This window comes from Cyprinus carpio, chromosome A17 (assembly GCF_018340385.1).
Source record: "Cyprinus carpio isolate SPL01 chromosome A17, ASM1834038v1, whole genome shotgun sequence".
In the NCBI taxonomy this organism is placed as follows: Eukaryota; Metazoa; Chordata; class Actinopteri; order Cypriniformes; family Cyprinidae; genus Cyprinus; species Cyprinus carpio.
In genome coordinates, this window is record NC_056588.1 from 6,825,920 (window position 1) to 6,850,685 (window position 24,766).

General features: G+C 36.0%; 1 protein-coding gene across 3 annotated transcripts in view; it reads left to right on the plus strand.

Annotated features, from left to right (window-relative positions):
* LOC109108081 (stonin-2-like) overlaps window positions 1-22,905 on the plus strand; it is a 32,786-nt gene extending 9,881 nt beyond the window's left edge. The window contains exons 4-8 of one of the 3 annotated variants that reach the window (XR_006162111.1): window positions 784-966; window positions 7,874-9,721; window positions 10,857-11,059; window positions 11,936-12,079; window positions 22,872-22,905. Coding sequence is in view for 2 of the 3 variants with exons in the window: in XM_042773782.1 (XP_042629716.1) it covers window positions 784-966; window positions 7,874-9,721; window positions 10,857-11,059; window positions 11,936-12,013 (2,312 nt within the window). In the remaining variant the exon portion in view is untranslated. Of the gene's footprint in view, window positions 1-783; window positions 967-7,873; window positions 9,722-10,856; window positions 11,060-11,935; window positions 12,586-22,871 lie in introns of those variants that run through there. The other 2 variants (XM_042773782.1, XM_042773781.1) reach the window with 2 other exon arrangements.
* Window positions 22,906-24,766: the final 1,861 nt, after the last annotated feature.

A 24,766-nucleotide genomic window follows, 5' to 3' on the forward strand; every position in this document is an offset into this window, starting at 1 on the left:
TTCTACACAGTAATTCATAACATAAGTAATATGTCCTCTGATAGCAATTACAGCAGTGCTAATTAAAATCATTGAGTAGATTGATTCGATTGTTTGACGAGGCTGATACACATCAGTATGTAGTGTTATCTCGCCTCACCCTTGATTTTTAATCCTTTTACTAAAGCAATTCTGCGCTGTGAATATTTAATGGTCTTTTGTTCATAATTCAATGATAACACCTGTTCATTAGCAACACACATTTACGGTATTCACACACACATAGCAGGGTTGTGCACAATTCAGAATCAAAAATTACGTAATTTAGTTTCCAATTCAAAAATGTCTTTAATCCAAATAAATGCACGGTGGTAATTATCGATACTACCATTAAATTGTTGGGGGGCAGTAATATTTTATTATATTATATTTTTTAAAGAAATACATACATATAAATTAATACATATAATAAGAAAGTTATTCAGAAAGGATGTAAGGATAAATTGACCGAAAGTGATTACACAAGATAATAAGAAATGTTTCTTAAGCACAAAATCAGCATATCACAATGATTTCTGAAGGATCGTGTGACACTGAAGACTGGAGTAATGATGCTGAAAATTCAGCTTTCCCATCACAGGAATAAATAGCGTTTTAAAATAAATTAAAATAGAAAACAGCTGCTTACATATGAACCTGCATGAAGCATGTGCATAAACAAACTTTTACTTTTTAAATGCAGAATTTTGCTTGTTTGTGTAGATGGCAGTTGTTTTATCTCTAAAGACATTTGTTTTATTGCAGGTCCCAGGCACAGCATTTGCTCTTCGGCCAGTTTCTGGAGTGCTGTTCCCCCATCAGAGAGCAGCTGGACCACCCAATCAGAGGAGCAGAGCTCTGTGAGCATGGGGGCGTCTTCCTGTGACCTACCCTCTCTTAACACTGAAGAACCACCCAGTCAAACACCCTCCTGTCCCCACTCTCCTAGTGAGTACCACACACACACACACACACACACACACACACACACACCTACTAGTTAATAAATGTCAGTTGAACCTCGTCAGTTGAACATCTGTAAGTGGCGCTTTTATATCTACCCAGTGCCTCAAATAGTAATTAAAGTCTGTCCCCTTGTGAGAAGATAGAATGAAGTGAGAATAACACAGGAAATGCTTCACACGCTGAATTATCCATCAATAAATCCCTTCCGTTGCTCAGCACAGCCTCCAGGGTTGTGTCCAGGAATGCAGGCGGACTGAAAAGACGGCAGGTTTAGGAGTAAATGATGGAGGAATTGGGACAAATAAATTCACATGGTCTGTGACAGCTGCTCCTCAGATGCTTCTCTCGTGTGAGTGATGGTGGCTCTGAAGGAACGCTGTGCTGATTTGTGGCAGGACTCTCTCTCTCTCGCAGGTAATTTGTGGCGGAGTGGTTAGCGCTCCTACGTGATCCATCTCGGGCCTCCAGCAATAGCTCACTCAGACCAGGGTTTCTATGGAGACAGGAGAGGTTGAGGTGCTTAAGACGGTTTTATTTATTAAAATGCAGCATGCTTCGTTTCTCAGACTGTGGGAAGATGGAGTCACTGCAACAGAATTTTCACTTGAGGCAGGAGTGAAAAGAAGTGCATGATATTGAGTGTTAGAGCAAATGTTACACTAAATAGTGTGTACGACAAGCTGCACTGGAGTTTGATCATGTCTGAGTCTGTACGAAAAAAGATAAGAACGTTCTTTAAAAATATTTTCTTGTTCAGGAATACGGAAATATTTGTATTTTTTTTCTTAAGTTAGAAAAAGAAAACCGATGGATTTTAGTGTCATGTTAAAAAATAAACAAAATCTTAGATTCCAAGATTAAAGTGATTAAAGAAATATTTTGAGAAACAAACCAAATTATTGAATTTAATGAAACAAATGTTTCATTGTAATTGAAAAGATGATCTATTCTATGACGCTTAAACTGAGGTGAATACAGCGATCTGTCACCCCACATTAAAGAGCATGAAACACATTACTGTTAGACAAATTGTTTCGCTATAAAACTGACAGAATTTAAAAGCTGAGACTTTTTTATAATAAAAGCACCAAAAGCACAAAGCTTGTTGCTGTTATTGGGTGGTTGGCACTCTACAAATAATGAACGCATTTGAAGATGTGAAATATTATTTCCAAGCATACTGTGCCTGCGAGTATATGACACATGGTAAAATTTCAGCTAATAATCCCAAATATATGCAAATCAGTTGCCAGGCCACTGGAATTGACCCTTTGTTTTTTGTTTTTTGTTTTTACATTTTTTTTTTTTTTAATTTTTAAATTTTTTTTTGTAGTGGAAATAAGTGGTAGTAATTGATTTAGGATGAATTGTATTCGCAATACTGTGCATTACCATTCAAAGTTCGTAGTCAGTAAGATTTTTTTTTTAATTTGTTACTCTTATTCAGTAAGGACACATATTGATTGAAGTGACAGTAAAGAGATTTATAATGAGAGATTTATTAAAGATTTAGATATTAAATTTTTATTCATCAAAGACTTTTTATTCATCAAAGAATCATGAAAATATAAAAACTGTTTTCAGCATTGATAAAAACAACAAATGTGTCTTAAGCAGCAAATCATAATTTTAGAATGATTTCTGAATGATCATGTTTCATAGAAGCCTGGAGTAATGACTGCTGAAAATTCAGCTTTGTATTCAAATAAATAAATTAAATTTTAAAATATACTAAAATAGAGAATAGTGATTTCAAATTGTAATACTATTTCACAACAAACAAGATTGATAGAGATATCATTCATGCCTGTAGTACAAAAGGTCTAGTTATATGTGAATGTTTAATATTTAGGTGTATTTATGAGTAATAGCAATCGTTATTAATAAGTCTTTGTAGAAGGATTTTTTTTTTTTTGATTTTTCCCTATACGGCCTGTCTGTGGGAGACACCATTAGATGTTAAATTGTTTGAAAATGTGCTTATCCTACCCACTTTCGCCCTACCCACTGGCCTTTGCTCCTGCTCTCACTGTTGATGTGTACGTTGCTAAAACCTGGCAGCAGGGTGTCATACTGTTTGTTTTTCATTTCAGCATGTGACCCTTGGGTATTGTTCCATGATTTTTTATTTACAGCTGAACTGAGTGTAAATTTGTGTGTAATTGCTGATTATTTGTGTACATAGTTCTTCTCTGCTGTAATTTGTTTGAGTTGCATTCACTGTTTATACACATTGCACATGGCTTGTGTATACTTTAAGCACTGTTTGTCAGATGTTGTCTTTAGAAGGATTCTTTATGTGGTTTACAGCTTATATTCATGAATGATACAATATAGTTATGAATGTGCCATTGTAAGCCAGACTATTGGTAAGGAGTGAATATGAGTGTTTATGCAGCTGTATGATGCAAACCAGGTCTTTACGAAAGCTTTGTGTTGGGCTTATTTACAGGCACAGATGGCTGATGATGTTCTTTATAAGTACGTGGAGTGCATCTGATATACAATGCACATTTTCATTTCCTTCTCATTCCATTTCCGGTGGTGCATAAGAATGCTGTTGTCCATAGAGATGCAATGGGTGTGTGTGTGCAGTCAGGAGAGGAAGAGAAAGCATGTGTGAACGTGGTTTTGTCATATCCAGTGGAGCCCACACAGAAGGGCATTGTCGTCAGTTTGCAAATCTCTACAGAGAACAGCAGAAGTTACTGTAATTTCAGATCCGCAGAGGTTATAGAGTAGAGCAACAGCTTGTTTAAGAGCACATCCTGCTGGAAATCTCGCACTCTTCCTCACCGTCTGTGACCTTTGACCCCTGCAAATGTCCTTGTGAAAAAACCCGCCTCCTGTAGCTGCAGCTATCACTTCTCACATTATGGCAAAGCTCTGCCTGTCAGAGATGACACTTCCACTCTGTGTCTAAATAGTTGGATCGCACTCATTTACATATAGATGTTTTAAATCTAAATTAAGAAAAATGAATCGTATGTATTTTCTAAATTTAGTATACTTTCAGTGTCTGAATGATAAATTAGCTGGGTTTCCATCACCCTGCTTTTATGCACATTTTGAAGTTTCGCATCATAATCGAGTGATGGAAACGCTGAATTTCGAATAAAAATGCCTCAATTTGCAAAAAGTTTTTTTACTTTTTACTGATGTGGTTTTTTGGTTTTTTGATTGTGTGTTAAATGGTATTATTGGGTTATTGGGATGTGTTTTGCAAATTTGAATTTTGCAAGTTAACTAATAAAAGCGCAGAATGAGCTAATAGATGGTAAATCCTGACTAACCGGTGGACCGATCTTATTCCACAACATCTGAAATGTTGTTATATGGTCATTCAGAAATGCCCGAGCAAAGTCTGTCATCAAAGTATTTCTGTATAATTGCCTCCCAGAACTGTTAAACGACTACGGTTATCTTATTCCACAACATCTGAAATGTTTCAAACGATTAGGTTGCAATAATGGTGTTTATTGTGTTTTGTATGGTAATGTTCTGATTTGTATGTGTTTTGTTTTATAGTTATGATTTTTATATTCTTCTTTTCTCCGAAAGCAATAATCGCATTCATTGTGTAGTAACGATTTTGTTCTCTTTGACTCGTTTGATGGGAACGGTGCTTGTTCACAAATGTTGTGTGTGATATTCCAATTTTGCACATAAGTTAAATTCACAACTTTGGAAGGAAACTCGGCTATTGATGCACATTATTCCAATAAAATAATGAAAATAAAAAAATATAATATATATATATATAAAACTTTTTACGTTTATTCTCTGTAGATAAAATGTTTCCATATTTCTGATACTACCAATTTTTTGATGAATATCCCTTTTCACTCAGAAATAGATTACATTATGGAAGTGAAATAGGTTGTGTACATCGTTTCATGTTAATTCTAAGGTTTAGAGGGATGGTAAAAATTATCATTCAAAAGTAATATTACAGTAAGAGTGTCAGTTTGAGATAAATACATGCATTTGATGCGAACATTAATGTAAATGAATAGGTGCATAGTTGGCTGAAGGTGGAAGTAATCCCCAGTTAATGCTCTGGTTTTGTTTAGAAGGACTGATCTGAAACCAGCAAAATAAAGGTCAGTAGGTTAGTGCTAGAAAGGATTGAGAGATCTCAAGGCAGATCACGACATCAGTGCAAACACAACCTGTCAACCATTTGTCTCATCTTCTAGTTTGCAGTCAGATGGCAGTTGACTTGCACATATTGTAGCTGTAAAAAAATAGTTGTTTATTGCACACCATTGTGTTATTGATGAGTCAGTTTCTGTATAACATTTCCATGTTAATGTATTTTCTTTTATATAACAGATAATCGGGATATTCAAAGGACAGAATCACTTCTCCTCATGCTTACAGACAAGCATGACAGAGCTTGAACACTCAAGTGTGGGTGACTTTCTGACCTTGTTTTCCACCAGTCATATTTTAAAGAATGCCTTTTTGTGAGAGTTTTGAGGTATGCTTTCTGTAAAGACAGCTACCTGTCAAAAAGTTTATACTCGTCCTTTTGAGGGAGGGAGGCAGGCAGACCAACAGACATCTACATGTCTGTGCGGGCACTTCACGGACAGAGGAGGTCATGTGACATGCTTCTTATTGCATGGTGCCGTAGTGAAGCCACACAGTTGGTGTCCCATCTGTCTCTTTAGCACCTGGACTCTCGAATCTGCTCTGCTGGAGAGTCTTTTTCCTTGCACTGTTGCTTTGTGATGGACTTTACAGAGTTTTTATGAATTTATGAATGCTTGTGGTTGTTGCAAAGTTTTCGTTTAGCCATTCTTCCTTCCTCTTTTAAGAAATATATAACGTGATATTTTAATGCTGATTAAGCATATATTCATCTTTCAGTTCTGTATTTTAAGACTGGGTAGTGTGCTTTAAAAAAGAAGAGGGGTGAGAGCATTTGTTGGAGTCTTCACTTGGCATTGCTTATATGGCCTCAGGATCAGCACTCTATCCATGTTGAGTTTTACTTGGAGCTGGAAGTTTGAAGAAATAGCATTAAGTTGATGCTTAGCAACAACATTTTGCTTTCATGATTTACTCAGTAAAACAGACTCTCTAGACTGCAAACATTTGTTTTCTTAATATTTTGTCCAGTAAATCCTTTAAATAAAACATTTATTTCAGAAGCAAAGTTGTGTAAGATAATGTTCTTGTTATAAGCATAAAATCTCACTAAACTGTTACAGATTTTTGCTTGCAACATGGAAAAAATGGCAGTATGTTTAAAAAAAAAAAATTCTCAGAAAACAATGTATGCAGTATAAGTAAATCAGTCGTGGATGAGTAGTTTTTTTATTAGAATAAAATTAAACATTGTTTAAGAACTATTTTTCCACTGTATGCTTGCGTTCTATAATTAAACTTCATCTTTGTTGGAACAAAAAAATAGAATATCAATTCGTTTTTTGTGAATTTAACTTGAACTTAATTGAACTTTGAACCTTTGTTCTGATGGTTATGATTTGCATCTAACTCTCCGGCTGATTTGATGTATCCCTTGTAAGGACATGAACAAACTTGCTTTGGAGGTGTGCAGATACTGTTCTTAAGTATTCATGTTTAAGTGATGGCATTTTTTTTCTGAGCTGGGATAATCTTTTAACCTTCTCCCTCCAGGGCTGATAAGATATGAGCCTTGAAATCTGAGTCTCATTATGCTTGTGGCCGCTTCTGTGTGTGCACATGTCTTGTCTTTTATTACTTTCTAGTAACGGTTAGTACGTTTCAGTTGAGTTGATTTGTAGTGTGATGAATCCTGTTGAACTAAAATGAGATTAACAAAGTCACAAGCCATAGTACACACACTCTCTGATATTTAAAAGTCGATGTTTTAAGAGACTGGAGAGAGGTAGCCTTTAACAATTCAAGTATAAATTAGGCCCATAGCTTTATTAGTTGTTTATTGGATTTCAGTTTCTAAAAATTGTTTTTTGCGAGTTAGCGTGTCAAAGTCCGGGTGTGCATATGTATGCTCTTGTTGCATAGGGCAGTCATGCCAGTTTTCAGCATGTGAGACAGACCATTCACTTACTGCTTTGTTGCATTGACAGAGAAAGTAGGTCTGAGGTGGGGAATGCTGGTGCCTAGCAACAGGTAAAGACTCTCTCTCTAATTTGGCATTGGAGAACTAGAAGAGACAAGAGTTTGAGCTTGGTTCAAGAGAGCAGAAGGATTCATCAATGAAGTTTTGCTCTTACTTATGCTGTTTGGCAGGTTCATTCCAAATCATTGATCTGTATTAGTGGGACATCAACCTTTTAAAGTGTATGTAAACATACACACTGAGTCAAGGTCTATAATCTGAATGTGGTATATAGTCAAATTGTTAGCAGTTAAAATGTAGGGGAATTGCACAAATTAATTCCAGCTCTTGTGATATGTTCTTCAAGCTGTTTTCTGTGAACTTATTACAGAATTTGAAAGAAATTGATTGTACAGGTATCCCATTGTTCCTGAAACTAGATCCATTTTGCATGCAAAAAACAAACAAATCTCAGACTGAAAAATTAATTTTTGTGAAATTGCTTACACTTCTTGAATGCGTAGCATGTGGAAAAAGATAATGCATGTGAATGCATGCTTATGAATCATGGTTGATTGGAATCTGCCTCTTTCCTGTTAGTGGAAATTTCTTTCAGTCGTCTCTTGATTTGGACCAAAATAATCCAACCATTGTGACTCTCATTAAGTTTCAGAAATAGGCTCAAAGGACACTGGAAAGACCAAGGAGGTCATCCGTTTTCTTGTTTATAAGATTATGTCTGCCTCTCATATACGACATGTGGCATTCTTCCTGCTCAGACTTAATCTGAGAGTGTTGAAACAGCTCTGTCTTATTTTTTTTTTTTATTGTTAGATTCTTCTGTGTGCCAAGAGGATGAAGGAATGAACATGGATTCATTCAACTTGACAGCAAACGACCAACACACCAATGGCCAGTCTTATGTCACCTCCAACTGCTTTGCCAGCTGGGTTACTTTTGATGATGATGAGGACTCGGTTTTCCAACCTCCAGGGAGACAGTCTAATATAAAACTCGATAACCTCAACAATTCTTCTCTGCAGGATGCCAACAGCAATCTGATCTCCTCTTCTTTTTGTGGCCAGAAGACAGAGAGACGCATCCTGGGCTTGACCCCTGATGGCACCAATGCCATTTTTGCCTTTAATAACACAGTATCTAACAACAGCGTTCCTTACAACAAGAAAAACCCTTTCCTGGATGATGAGTTCTCAAACCTACAACCTTCTCCTATAAACCCTTTCAGTGCCTATTTTGACAATACAGACCTGTGTCAGGAGGCATCAGATGCGTCCACCTTCAGCTCACCATTCTTTGAGTATCAAGATGCTGATATAAAAAGGGAGTCTCTGTTGCTTTTTTCGTCTCAGAAAGACTCTGTAGTTGGAAAAGATAGTATCCCATCAGGATTTCCTGTAGATGGTCTGGATCAGCTCAGGAATATACACATCTCTGACCCTGACCATGACGGTAGTCCTACTTTACCAGATGATCCAGTGGAGGTAGTTGACTGCGATGATTCAACCTATGAACCAGACCATATGACTCCTCAGGAAGGCTGGCCCATGCTCCTGCGCATCCCTGAGAAGAAGAACATCATGTCCTCACGTCACTGGGGACCAATATTTGTCAGGTTGACGAACAGCGGCCAGCTGCATCTTTTCTATGAGAAAGGACTGGAAAAGCCCTTCAAAGAGTTCCAGCTCAACTCCCAGCATGAAATATCTGAACCCAAGCTCCAAAACTATGATGAGAATGGCCGTGTTCATACCATCAGTGTAGACCATGTGGTTTACAAAGAGAAAAGGAAGATCCAGCCCAAGGTCACTGTGGTTCATATGCCTGTGAGAGAGCAAGTGGTGAAGCTTGGGACAACAAACTACCAAGACTTCTTGAGCTTTCAACATGCTCTGCAGGAGAGTCTTGTGGGCCTCTCAGTGGATCAAGGTCTAAACTGGCCAACGACTTACACTGAGGAGGAGATCCATGTGGAGGTGAGGGATAACTTCTATGGGATTGTCTCCAAAGGGGACAGCCGTATCTTGGAGCAGAAAGTTTTGACCCAAGTGTATATGCTTGCCTTCTTGAATGGATCCCCATCTTGCAGTATCGGCCTCAATGATGTCCAGGTCAAAGGGAAAGAGGTGGTTTCTCGGCATGACATAATTCCCAACTCAACTTCACGTTGGATTCAACTGCGGGATTGTCGACTGCATGAGTGTGCGGACCAGTTAGAGTTTGCAGAGTCACGAGCCATTACATTTAGCCCACTGGTTGGTCGTCGCTTTGAACTGCTGCGTTTCCGTACACCGTTTGCTGAAAAAACCCTTCCCTTCACACTGAGAACAGTCGCTTGCGTCAGGGGTGTGGAAGTGGAGATGCAGTCCTGGCTGGTGATGTCAACAGGGTTTTCATCCAATCGGGATCCTTTAACATTAATACCATGTGAGAATGTTGCTATCCGTTACCCCATACCGGAAATTTGGGCAAAGAACTTTAAGCGGGAGAGTGTGACAGGAGAGAAGACCCTGAAGGCTCGCTTCAATAAAGGAGCCAGTTTTGGGTCGACCAGTACGTCAGGGTCCGAACCAGCCATGAGGGTCACGTTTGGTACAGCGAAATACGAACAGGCCTTCAGATCTGTGGTGTGGAGGATCAGTCGCCTGCCAGACAAGAACTCAGGTGGGAATTTTAGTTTGATTTTGAGATGGCTATAATGTCAAATTGTGTAACAACAGGAGTTTATTTAAGAGTTTTGGAATGCAAAAAAGGTGTCCTGTGTTGTTCCAAAGTTTAAAAGTAGTTTAGATGTCAACCATTTATTGTGTTTTCATAACCAGTCATTGCGGTCACTTATGAGTACTCCTGCTCATCCCTGATGTTAACTGTTTTTGTCAGTTTAGTGACTTAATCATCAAAATGGTTACAATATAGCATTAGCGTAGCATAGCAATGCCATGATATGGTCTCTCTAGTCAGGTCAAACTGATCTTATTCTCCTCTCTTACTCTTATGCAATAGCATATGCAAATAGTTGTTTAAGAGCTGTTTTATTTTATCTAGCTGTTTCATCACATGGATGTTAAATCCGTCAACTCAGTAAATTCACCTACATTTTGACTTATCTTAGTGTCACTGTATAATGATTTTAGTTTTGTTTTGTATGAGTCAACTCAGTTTTTTAAATTGTGTTTGTATTTGAGATTGCTACATTTATTTTAGTGTGTGTTTTTTGCTGTAGTCATGATAATAATATCAGTACAGATAGTAGATTAAAGATTTTTACATTTTGGTGCCGCTGAATAAATGCTCACAAACCCCTAAATCACAGTGCTGTGGTAAAAGCCATGCCTCTCAATGCAGTATTGACTCCCAAAGGAAGTGCAGTGGTCTAGAAATAATCCATAGAACTGCAGCTCAAGCCTGCCACTTTTCTGTTTCCAATCCACAAATATTTAGATCACTTCTCAAAAGAATAAAACAAAGTTATGTTTACATAATGCATTTTGGCTGTTTACAATCCAAATAAAGCAATCACAAAAAACAGCGGGACATTCTAAAAGGTTTACTGTGAAAACACTTAAAGTCCCTTTAAAACAGTGCTGTTTGGCATCATTCATCTGAAGAAAACATCTTTCTCGTTGTTTTCTTCAGTTCACTTTAGCAGAATCAAGGCCAGTTCTAAACATATCTATGCAGCTCAGGTCCAGTGGTTTACTTCATCTAAAGGATCCTCTAGTAATTTGCAATAATTAATTAGTCGCTTTAATATTGCACACATCACATTAATATGGTTGTGAATGGTATTTTTTTGTAGCACTGGGACATCCTCATACGTTCTTCTGTCATTTGGAGCTGGGTTCAGATTGGGAGGTGCCTGCAAAGTTTGAGTGCCTGGTGGAGGTTGAGTTTGACATGCCCTCTGCTTCTGCATCCAAAGCCATCGTTCGCTCTCTGTCCGTGGGGGACAGAACTGATTTGAAGAAATGGATCACCTACAAATCACATTACTCATATCAGGTAATCCGTCTGTGTGTGTGAGGGGAGGGTGAAGCAGCTGTGCCACCTTTTACTTGAGTTGTCCTCTAGGCAAGGACTGAAAACTGAAAGTGTGTGATAGGACCATCAAAAATATATAAATAAATGTGTGTGTGTGTGTGTGTGTGTGTGTGTGTGTATATATATATATATATATATATATATATATATATATATATATATATATATATATATATATATAATATGATTATTGCTACCTTTATTCTGTGTTATATGTTACACTTTAGAAAACCGGTCATTTAATTTGTTTATTTAGTGGTAATTTTCAAACCTTTTGGGTGGGTCTGAGCTAAATGTCATGGATCCTGTGACAAAGCCTCTGAAAAACAAGTTGTCACACTCAAGCAACCCGCTGTGTCAGCTACCATAGCATGTTTTCCCTACTGCACTCCAAACATGTCATTAAGGTGGCTGAAGCTGTTTTCTACAAACATCTGTTCCCATTACTGTTCAGCAGCTACAGGGAGTGATTCATCACTGAGTAGAGGTGGGCAAATAACAGCAGGACGGCAGGAACAAGATGTAAAACTCTGCCTGCTACCTTTAGTATAGGAATGACAGAGAAACCTGCTGATGAAGCATTTTGCTGTGTATAATAAATGCAGCATAGCTGTGAGGCAGGACAGTGGCAGCAGGTGTCTGAACCCCGGTGAGGTCAGTCATGGGCAGATTGATTTGAGATGAGCATGTGGAAACAGGTGATGCTTGATATTAGGCTGTTCTGATTACACTAGAGTTTTAGTCCCAACTTCCTTTTGTTGTAAGTGACTGCCTCCTTGTGGCAAACATTTGCTACTACTCAAGTTCTTACTTGCACTTGCTTCTGTTGTCCTGTAGGTGGCAGTGGAGCAGAAGAATGAGCGCACATTGGACAGCCCTCAGAAGGAGCAACCAGGCCAGTGCGCTCAACAGTGAGGAACAAGGAAGAGAGGTTTATATCTTGCACTTGTTGAACAAGAGAAAGTTCAACCCTAAACTGGGGTAATTTTTGTTTACATTTCTTGCTCATTTGGACAATTTTTCTTTTCTATTTTGCAAAGGTTACGTGTAATATCGAAAGATCGCAGATCCCTTGCAACACTACAGCATATTTCCAGATCTCCACAGGCATTGCATGTCCAAATATTTCAAGAATATGATTTGCTATTGCAGCAAAGTCCAGAGCCTTTATTTTACAGACATGGAAATCTGGCATTGCCCACATAGCGAATTACTCACAATCATCTCATAAAGTAATCATATTTGCCTAAAACGATGCAGCTGTCATGGTTTGTCTTAACTGCAGATATCACAGAAATGTTGTGTAAATTTTTCTGTATATTTTGGCCTATGAAGAATCATTTGTGTAATGTTACCAAGTAAATTTTCTTGCTATTTAGCTTTGTACAGAGGATAACGAGGGACTCGTTAACTAACACATTTTTAAATTTTTTATTTTTTGTTTAATTAGAAGACAAATAAGCACACCTCTCTAATTTCTAATTAAAAATACATGTTAGTAAAACGAAAGGAACCAGCAATGGAATAGTTTACCTTAGATTTGTGTTTATGAGTCTTAAATGAGCACATTTTAATTTGTTTTTATGAATATTTATTAGAGCAACAAAAATTCCAATTGAAAATGTCATTCACATTGAATTAATGTTCACTTTTTTCTTTGGGTTTTGTTTCACATAGAATTAATGTTCACTTTTTTCTTTGGGTTTTGTTCATCAGACACACAGTATAATGTATTTGTAGTTAATATGTTTTTTAAGTTTAGCAGTTAAGTAGGTTCAAAAGTAGTGTCATAAATACTAGAGCTTAAACTAACAAGTACTGCTGTAATTTTTCTTCTCATTTCTTTTCAGGTTTATGTACTGTTCATTTAACGAATTGGTGTTAAACTTTTTTGGGGGAGTCGCAGTTTCTTTGATTGTTTGGTGTACATACTTAGTACTAATCAAGAATGAGTTTGAAAATGACGTAACGCTTTTTTTAATCATATTTAAAATGATTATGATTTAAGATTTCTCTATTTTGTCATGTATCACAGAGGATTACACTAAACAGAAATATCAAGTGCCTCATGATGTTTAATCTGACCTGACCATGATCTCACCCTTGTTTAATAACAAAAAATGATTTTAAAAAAAGTGGTTGGCTTTTCTTTTTCATTGTGTTAAAGTAGCTTGACACGTTGAGTACATTTACTTAATTTTTTTTGATAAAATGCAATAATGCAATGTTTCTGTTAATACTGACACTTTAATATTTGGCAAAGGTATATTTTGCTATAGTGTTTATTATGTTTTAAAGAATGTTTTGTTTGTTCCAGGATTGATTGATTGATTTTTTTTTTTTTTTTTTTTTTTTTTTTTTTTTTTATTTTTTTGGATATTTATATTAATGATATATCTAACAGTGTATATCTAACAGTAAATTAATTGTACCGTCTTCCTCATAATAGTAATTTTGCTTACTGTAAATCAGTCATTCAGTCATCATCTGTCAGCTGGATGGCATGCACACAATAAAGTATTTTTGATTTAAAAAACTTGTTACTTAATTTATAAGTCAGAGGAGCAGAATCCCTAAACTATCACATGTATATACATTAAATCTTAATTTCTTGCTTTTGTACTTAGGTGCTGAATGGCTTTCTATAATGCTGTCAAGTGCTTCATCAGAGATTTTTCTACTTCTGAATCTGGGGTCTTTGGTCTTTTTCAGGACAAAGACCACTGTTTCATATTGCATACAACTGAATGTTAAAATAACATGCATATAGTACCATTTTACATATGATGCTTACATTGCAAAGCCATGTAAAGCCCAAAATAACTTATCTTTTGCGCAGTGTTGTTTTAAAGGGTCAATTCACCAGTTTCCTGGGATAATGATGTTAGAGAAAAAACAGTTTGGATGCTGGGCTATTCAGAGACTGAGCTGCTGTGTTGGCAGTCATCAGTTTGCACTAAAAAGATCTGTCTAAAACATTTATTATTGTACAGCGGTAATAGAACCATGGCTTTACCTTTCATAACTGTCTGCACTTTCAGACATTTATCCTCAAATTTTCTGGGTAATGATCAGACTTTTTGTCTTTATATGCCCCTTTTCCATTATTCATTTTTGTCCTGCATGGGTCTTTTTGTACATGCTTTGTTGCTGCTACAATTTACAGAAGATGTCAGATAGGTTTGTGAGAAATATTATGAACCTGTACTTTTCCAGTCTATAACCTGAATCTAAAATGTGAAGAAAGTATTAGCCGCTCAAATGATCGTAGTCAACATTTCATGAGTTCCATAGTTACCATTTCAAAATTTGAAATGCAGCAAATGTGAAGGAAAGGTCCACTCGAGACTAGACCTGCAACTTTATTGTTTTTTCCTACACTGGTGATATAGAGAATCCTGGATAGGCTTGAGCTTTCTGAGCCTGTGATATTTTGGAAAAGTAATAGCTTTGACCTAGAGAGAAATTAGGGCTTTTTTATTCTGCAGAGCAGCAATTTCCCAGCGCTTGTCGGGTGACACTAGGTGAAGCAGATATTGATCTAGCAGAGGTTTCTCTCATGCAGGGACAGTGCCTGTGAGAATTCTCACATTCTTAATAATTCATCCTCTGTCTGCACATGCATAAATGTGATAGGGTGAGACTTCTTCAGGAGATGCAGTTGAACTATAGTAATTTTAATTCAATATCTCCAAACCTCACAAGGACTGTTTTATGGGTTCATAGTTTGATTTTTTTTTTCTTGTTCCGTTTCTATTATTTTCAATTCATGTTGCACCTGAAGCTGTAAATTTATATTTCTGTAATAGAATATATAAGGACAAAAGTGAACAAGTGATTTATGTTATATAGATAGATCGATTTTACCCAGCAGAGGGCGCCAACAACAAACTTTATTTAAAAATGGAGAGCGATGACTCAACAACAGCTGCTTCACCCTAGTCCTCCACACACTGACAGAGATGCTTTTCTTGGCCTACATTTTCGAAGTGGTTTGTATTCATCTGCAGAGTATGTCATCGGGATATAATGTTACTATATGCTCAATAAGGTCCTTTTAAACTCATCTTGGCTCAACTTCCACCGTAACTCCTATAGACGATGGTGTAAAAAACTGAACATTTCCAAAATCTCCTCTATGTTCTCTCTGTTTTTTTTTTTTTTTCATTTTTATAAATTTGTCAGTTTACGCCACAATGATGTGGCATGCAGTGCATGTGATGAATCCACATTATTGATTTCTTCTGGGTGGGTTAGGGTTCTGCTGGTGTGGGTGGTATACAGTGTGCGCTGCCAAGATGGTTGGCACAACCGTCTGGCCAGCAAAGCCGAGGGCACTGTAGCGGATCTTAGCGTGTTCAGAATGTCCTATTAAGCCGTCTGCATGTTTGTTTATTAGTCTTTTTATTTGTCAATTTGCTGTCTGTCTGGGAACAGAAGAAGGTCAGGGAAGACTGCCAAACCTCCAAAATGACCCTGTTGACCAATAAAGTGCCAAAGCTAAAAATCAGATCACAGATCAAAGATTACTGTGTTCCTGCTTGCATCATGGTCTCACAATGTCTTCATTTAAATTGAAAATGTTGTCATTTATTCACTCTCATGTTGTTCCAAACCCATCTGAGCAAGAATAAAAAAAAATAATAAAAAAAAACATGCTGTAATTTACTGGTGCTTTTTCAGTGCCATTATAATTAATGCGGGACTTAAGTTTTAAACTTCAAAAATGGCACAAAAGCACCATAAAATTTTTTAAAAGTAGCTCATACAACTTATATTCTGTATTTCAAGTCATCTGAAACATACAAGTTATTTGAAGTTGATTTTGAATGAATAATTAATTTGGATTTTTTATGGATTGTTAAATCAAAAATAAAACTTTTGTTAGCATTTACATGCATTATGTTGATCCAAACCCATAAGACTTTGCTTAATCTTCAAAACACAAATGAAAACTTTTCAAAAAGGTCATAAAGTTGTCGTAAAATTAAGCCATATGAACTGAACGGTTTAATCCAAGTATTGAGATACTATTGTTTTATATGATGAACAGGTTTATTTGAAGCTTTTATTCACATATAAACAATCATACATACAGAACATCACGTATGATAAATACTGAAGCTTGTGTGTGTCATAAGCTAGAACAAACCTCATCACATTATGCACACATTTGAGTTTCTGTGTTTACCATATGTACGTGCTCTATGGTGGAATGTCAGTCAATGTTTAGATGTAAATAAAAGACTAAATTAAATCTGTGTTTCAAAGATGAACTAGAGTGTTATAGACTATCCCTGAACCATCCCTTTAACAAATGATTTGTAAATAAATTATTCCGATTACTTTTGTGAACTGTATCAACCAATTCAATGAAAAGGTTTGACTCGAAAGCATGTGAATACTGACTTCAATTTCTGTCTGTTTCTTTTACAGAGCTCTTTGAAAGACTTGGACCATTTTAATGGGTCTTTTTTTGTGTCATTTCGGATATGAGTCATGTATTTGGATGACAGGAAGGTTAAATAACAATGGAGTTCTCATTTTTGGGTAAAATATTTCTTTAATCCCACTTAAATGTTCAGAGACATCCTTGGATTTCACAGGGAGTCAATCTGAAGGAGCCCCTGAAGGCATGTTAATACAGATCTCTACAACACGAAGAAGCAGTCTGGCTTTCTGAATCAGAAGAAAACAGAGGATTACTCAGATATCAATCCTCTTATGGGTCTTTGAATCTGGCCTGTGACCCACACCCTCTTGCCACTTAAATGCATTCGTATGCCCTCCCATCCTTCCTGCCGGTTACTTCCCATTCTGGTACTACACAAAGGTCTGTGCTGTATGTATGTCGACTAAGTTAGACATTCACACATCATTTATTCAGGCCAACTCCATAGTGGTTTATTTCTCTCATCTGTGTGGCCAAGACAGCCAGCCAAAACAATCCGTCAAACACATTGTCCATTGTATGCATCCGCAAAGACTTTGTCTCAGAAAAAGCAGCACACTCTGACTCAGCCTACAGTATATCTGAAACCTTTACTCATCTCTGTGATCATGTTCACAAAGTGCATTACTTTGTGTTCCTCCAATGTAAATATCATGTTGGATCATTCCAGAGGAATCGAGATCCTGTTGATTTTGGCCCCGTGTCAGTGTGACTCTGTGCTTGTTGCTCTTCTTAGAGTTTTTAATGATTTGTTAATGCAAGGTGATGCAGGGGAATGATCTGTTCTGGTTCTATTAGATCTTACTGCTGCTTTTGATACTGTTGATCACTGTATATTAGCCAAGAGGCTCAGCCAGTATGTTGGTATCTCTGGAAAAGCATTGAAATGGTTCTCCTCTTACTTATCACATATGTCTTTTTCAGTTAGAATTCAAAATTATGCCTCATTAGCAGCACCTCTCTCAAGTGGGGTTCCCCAGGGTTCTGTTTTGGCCCCACTGCTTTTTGCTTTGCTGCCTCTGGGGGAATTAATAAGTACTTTTCAAGGTATATGCATTGCTATCCAGATGATATTTAACTCTATATTTCTTTTAAGACCCATGAAATTATGAAATGATCTCTTCTTTTAAATTGTATAAACTTTTATAAAAGTTTGGATGGTAAACAATTACCTACAGCTAAATTCTAAAAAAAAATTCACATTCTGTTAAACCTTCCCTTCGTAATTTAGGTGTTCAGATGGGACAAGCCTTGAGTCTTGATCAGCACGTTAAATATCTGGTTCTAAATTTTTTATCAGTTAAGAAACATTGCGAAATTTAGGCCATTTATGTCAGTAGTGGAGATGGAGATGATTATGCATGCTTTTATTTCCTCCCGCCTTGATTATTGTAATTCTCTTTTTACATGTCTTAGTAATTAATCCCTGAAACAATTACATGTGGTTCAAAATGCTGCTGCTAAGCTCTTAACCAAGTCATCAAAGAGATCTCACGCAACACCAATTTTAATCACTTTATATTGGCTCCCAATCAAATTTAGAATTCAATTTTAAATTGTGTTGGTGTTTAGAGCATTGTATGGTCAAGCTCCTGTTTATGTAAATGAGTTGTTGCAACCTTATAATTGCAGCTGGAATTTGAGATCCTCCAAACAGATCTTTCTAGTTGTCCTTCACTCCAGATTACACAAAAGGTGACTGTGCCTTTGAGGTAGTTGCTCCCAAGTTGTGGAATGCTCTTCCATTGAATCTCAGATCTTGTGTGGTGTGTTTTGAATTTTTGATAGTTGCTTAATTGTTTATTGTTTATTTTTTTTTTGTTGTTGTGGATGTTATGATGTAATAATTTTTTTATGGTTCTGCTGTTTGTCTTCGACAAAGCTGAAGTTCTCTAACATCCTTAAAGCTGATGACCCCGCAATGGCCAGATAGACTGCGTTAATCCAGAAAAGTTCATGTATTTGATGGTTGGCCGCAGAGTAGGCTCTTGCTTTCTTAGAGAATGCAATTGTCTTCTCAGAATGGACCGGCCTTATTCACTGCTGTTAAGATCCATAGTTCACGTTGTAGAACAGTGGCTATTGTAGAAAGGTCACTTTGGCACAAGCTTGCTCTCTCCAGGCACTACAGCCTGACAAAAGCTTCTTTGATTGAGTTTTAGTGGTGAGCTAGGTAATCTAAGAGGTTTCGAACCTCTTTGAAGAGGTCAGGTTTTAGCTTCTTTTGTGGAAGATCAAACAAGAAAAATTTGAGGAGGAATTGATGAGCCGTACGGTGTTTTTCTTGGAAACTCTAATCTAAATATGACAATTTACTCTGAATTTGGTTGGTATGAGATTATTAATAAATATACAGTAGATAAGTACGTTGTTAAGATATGGTTACTAATTGGTTGCCAGGATGTTAGTAGTGATTAGGGCACTGACAGTGGTTACTAGGAATTACTGACTGAATTAAAAAATTGTACACCCTTGTATATATATTTTCACCTTTTTATGAAAATTGTAAACTGGATTGCTTAGAAAAATCCTAGCTCACCTTTTCTAAAGAAACCATGTGGTTTGTCATCATTCATGCCAGTAATGCAAACGATGTCAAAATTATGTATTATGGCAGAATATATCTAAAAGATAACTAAAACGTATACTGTATATGTTAATGATGAACATATATTTACAAACTTTATTTAAAAGTGGTACTACCTGTATATGTATTCATTCTATATCCATATTCTCCTCCTCTGGGCCTCCATGTGTGCGTATAATAAATCACATCCTTTTTCTTTAGCAGACCCATCTCTCTGGGTTCTGCTGAACCTGTTGCACCTTGGTTCCCCACGGCTGCGCTGACAGCCTTCTTGCCTCTTTGATTCTCCCCAGCCGTTTTCTGTAACCCTGACCTCTTTTAGGGAGTTTATGGCCATTTTTTGTGTCCAATATGTTTCCATTCCTTGGATGTACAACTTCCTTCCAGTCCCCTTAGTTCTTGGCTCCCACCTCTCATTTTGTCTCCTTTGCTGTCCCTCTTGACTCTTGGTCCACTTCCTCTTTTCATTCCAGTCCCCCTGGTCCTTTCTCTGCTCACAGGTTAATCGTGATGTTGAAGGACATCCCACCCCTTCTGATCTTCTGTTCTGACCTTTTACACCTTGTTTGCTACTTCCTGTGATGCTTTGTTTCTTCTCATTGCACTTCTCATTCTTCTTTGTTTCTAGTTTGTTTTTATATACTATATAGACACTTTTCAGGCCGCTATGAAAGATGACTATATTATTTGTCTTAAACAGCTGCATATTAAATTAATATACAGTATATGTAAACATTATTGATTTATTATTGATTTGCATTGTTATAATTTTTATAATTTTACCTGTCTATTATGCTAAGATTCCACTAAGAAAAATAGTCCATTACAATGTAAAAAAAAAGGTCTAGAAAAGGACACAGAATGCATTTTTGTGCAATTACTTAAAAAAAAAAAAAAAAAAAAAAAAAAAAAAAAAAAATCTGAGTAAAAAGTCTTTACAACTAAAAAAAGGTGAGTTTACAGCTTGCATTTCTGACTTTTTAAAATCTGAATTCTGAGTTTGCATCTCGCAATTCAGTTTTTCTTCTGCCAAAAAATAAATAAGGTCATTACGAATTTTTATCGCACAATTCAGAATCCCCCCCACCACCACAATTGCAAGTTGATATCTTGCATTTCTGACTTTTTTTTCACACAATTGCGACAAAAAATATCCAAATTGTAAGATGTAAACTCAGAATTCTGAGAAAAGTTTTTGCATAATTATTTTTATTTTCCTCTGAATTCTAAGTTTGCATCTCGCACAGCATTTTTTCCCGCCAACAAAATAAAAGACTTTTATTTCCAAAAATTGTGACTTTTTAGCTTACAATTCAGACTTTTCTTCTCAGAATTGTGGGAAAAAATGTCAGTATTCTGAGTTATAAACTCAGATTACTGTTTATTAATAGGAATAGGTCCATACGCAAGTTTTGTATTCATTTAACACTTTTTTTATTATCTCACATCATTTCTATATTCTGTTCAATAACTCGTTTTATGTTCTTTAGTTCTGGATTCATATTTTATCTCATTCAGTTGCTATCTTACAAGCAATCATTTTGAGTATTAATTGAATGTTTGCAAAGCTGCTATGTAGCCTATAATTTACAAGCAGTATTTCTATCCCACTGCAAGTCAGTTGTATTATAATGATAGGATTCCAAATTGCTCTGAGACATGAAACGTAAAAGAGTTTTGGTAAGTCAGCCAGCCTTGTGTTACTGACTGAGAGCTTTTGCAATAACATCCAGGCGGATGGAACACTTTGATTTGTTCAGAATGTTAAATGAAGTGCATCAACAATTCAGATTACAGTTGTCCAATCAGAAACCACATTCTGGAGCAAGTGTTGCCCTTGTGAGTGCTTGCAAGGTGTAGTTCAATAGAGACACATAACAGTGTCTCTATTGTATTACAGCTTCATGCAGCATGATATAATCACCCACAGTTCCTGTCCACTCACTCTCTGGCTGTCATGCCATTCAACTGTGAGACATTAATTGTTGTAAACTCTTTAATTGAATCTTTCTCTTTCAGCCAATCCATTCATTTTCCTCCTTTCTCTCATGATTTGTCTCAAATGTTGTCCTGACACAGATTTTCTTATGACAGTGGCCTGTTTATTGCCTTTAACTGATGAACAAAAAGATTTGATATACTGACAGTCTCACTTTGCAGAACCGCAGTCATGAACATGGAATATTTAATTATTGCTCTTGAAAAGTACTCAAAGTTTTCTGGAAGCTCAGCTCATGGGAACATGATGGTTGATTTTTTATTTTATTGTTTTTTGTTTTTAGTTTTTATTTTTATTAAACTTATTTAATGATTTATGATTTTTTAGTGTTTTATTTGTTGTTTATATTTTTAGCCCAATCACGATTAATCACATCCAAAATAAAAGTTTTGTTTACATAATATATGTGTGTATACTGTGTATATTTATTATGTATATATAAATACACACACATGCATGTATATATTTAAGAAGAATATGTTATGTTTATATATTAAATATATTTATATATAATATATAAAATATAAGAATATAAAATATATAAATGTATATACATGAAAATTTTCTAAATATATAATTTATGTGTGTGTATTTATATATACATAATAAATATACCCTGTACACATACATATATTATGTAAACAAAACTTTTATTTTGGATGTGATTAATCGTGATTTAATCATTTGACAGCCCTAGGCCTATTTTTAGATGATATTTTTAGCCCACTTAAACCACTTTAAAGATTTATAATTATTAAATGTTTGAGACCATCTACAGCATCAATAAAATGTGTATTTTGTTTTAATAAATGAATAGTGCTTTAAACCATTTTGATATTCTTTGCTATTCCATTTTAATAAATTTACAGCTCTAGTTTATTTTAATGGGGGCTTCTGAGTGTTGACTTTGACAGCGGGGGGCCTTGAAGTTACAAAGGTAGAAAACCACTGATATAGACTAGAGCTCTTGTAATACCATTCTTGATGTAATACTGATGTAATTTAATGAAACATGGTGGTTATGTGCATTATTTAAAATTTATTGAAATTGAATGTAACTAGATATAACTTCATTCAATTCACTTCCCACATGAACTTACTGATAAATAAACATGTTTGCAAATGCATGTAAAGAACATTCAGTCCCTTGGTACACTTAGTTTTTCAGCAACTGTGTTGTTGCTTGTATTCAAATGTTTCAGTGTCAGCAGTACTGATATTGACTTTTAATAGCTAGCGTCTGTCTAGGAGGGGTCAAAGTCAACATCAGACTGACTGTTTGGACGGAAAGGTTTTTTAAGCCTTACACCTCTATTATGCAACATTACAATCTCTCTTGCTCTACCTCTGTGTCTCTTACAAAAATATTGGATTTTCTGGTGAAATAATAGCATATGATTAACAATGATCTATGAATGACACTGAAACTTGTCAAATTGTCTTGAATTTACAGCCATTACTTTGAAAATCCTGTATGTGCTGTATTAATTTATTTGATTTTGGTTTTACAAAAATAGAAGCGAACAGAAGGCACTTCATGTGACATATACTGACTTCCAGACCAAACCATCTGAATTTGATACAGGCCTTTAGTGTTATTCTACAGGAGGACACTGGGATGCCAAGAACCGAAGAGCAACCTGAAGCCACATTTAATCCTTTAACCGTTGATGTCAATCACAACATAATCCAGTCTCAGCTAAAACGACCCTCTCTCTTGTGATGTTTTTATCAGTTGTTTGGACTCTCAATCTGACGGCACCCACTGAATGCAGAGGATCCATGGTGAGCAAGTGACACATTGGTACCCATGAAGAAACAAACTCCTCTACATCTTGGATGGCCTGAGGGTGAGTAAATTGTCAGCAAATTTTCTTTTTTCCTTTGTTCCTTTAAAAATAAGTTTCCAGTGACAATCAAAAGTTGTTTACTGCATTTTTTTTTCCACCATAAAGATTATTTTACGGTATTCTCTAGTTAGCAAGAAAAACATCAGTGAAGGCACTACCAGTGGTTTTAAGACCCCAGAAACCATTATGTTGATCTGAAAAACCTATAATGTGACATCAGTAACTTCTCTAATCTCCAAAGAACAGTATAGCAACTCCAGATTGCAAAGACTCACCCTGGAACCTTTATTTTTTAAAGTGTACCGTTAACCTACAGTTAAGAATATGTGGTAGCACATCACCACCTTACAGACACAATTAACTCTTCATTTTCAGGGTAGAAGTACACATTTACTGACTCTGAAACCCCAAGTTTCATCCTGAGACAGCTGTCTTGTCCATGAGACATGTTTGGCCTCAGACCAACACTCCTAACTAGCAATTTCTCTCAAGCTGGGAGGCTTTAGCATTAACAGCCAGAAGGTGTTATGGATGGATCTCTTGATTCCTGCTTTTGGCAGAGCAGAGCATATTTGCCTACGTCCCATGAACAGCTGTAGGATAAAGAACTCACTATTAAAAACATTGAAACTGGGTGGAATTCCCCTTTATGTAGTTCATTTGGTAACAAGATTTTTTTATTGGCACAGGCATGATTTAAGTGAAGAATAGCTAAGAACAAGAGTTATGAGCCTCTACAACCCATACATTTCTCACACTTTATATGAAATCCTCAATCCAATAGGTATTCTAAGCTACACACCCATTGTTATTGCACAGTTCTTAAATCAAATATATTTTTCATCTGAAATGAGTATATTGTAATGCATTAATCTATTTTTTGCAATAAAAAAATACTTAAATAGTATAGATTTATGTAGTAACATGCAAAGCAATGCATTCATAATGCCTGTGGTTTCCCCACGAGATTTGGAAAATGGATGGATATCAGCCCCATGAGGACAAGCGGCTTGAAAAATGGATGGATGTGTATGTGGGGTCTTGGGGATACTGGAGCCTAATATGTATGTATGTGTATGTTTGTATGGATGAACATGTTTCAATGCATCAGTTTTAACTGAGGTAAAACATAATTTATTACATGTATTAAAGATCCTCAAAACGTTATCAAGACCTGTGGTTGAACCCACCACGTTTGCTCCCTCAGTGCATCAATTGTTTCCTCTTTACACCAGAGCAGGCCAGTTCTCATGATGAGAAAAACAGAAACCCAGAGCAGCAGAAGAGCAGGAGAGAACATGATGAGTTTCACACACTGAACAGTTAATGAAGTAACAACAGCAACAATTTATTTATTTATTTTTGCTGTTGAATCTTGAATATCATGAGTATTTAGCAGTTAAATGGGAAGTGTGTTACGTATAATGTCATGCATATGGTTTTTTTTAATATATAAAAATTTATAATAAAAAAACCCACCCAATCAGCATGTTACAATGATTTCTGAAGGATCATGTGACACTAAAGACTGGAGAAATGGCTGTTAAAAATTTAGCTTTGCTATCACTGGAATAAAAGGACTTTCGAAAATATATTAAAGTAGAAAACAATTTAAAATCCGAATATTTAAAAATTTCTGTTTTTACTGTATTTTAGATCAAATAAATGTAGCCTTTGTAAGCATAAGATATTTTTGGACTGCAAACTATTGAATGGTAGTGTGTACACTGTATATAATAAAACAAATACATTTTCATATTTTACAATGCATGCAGATTTG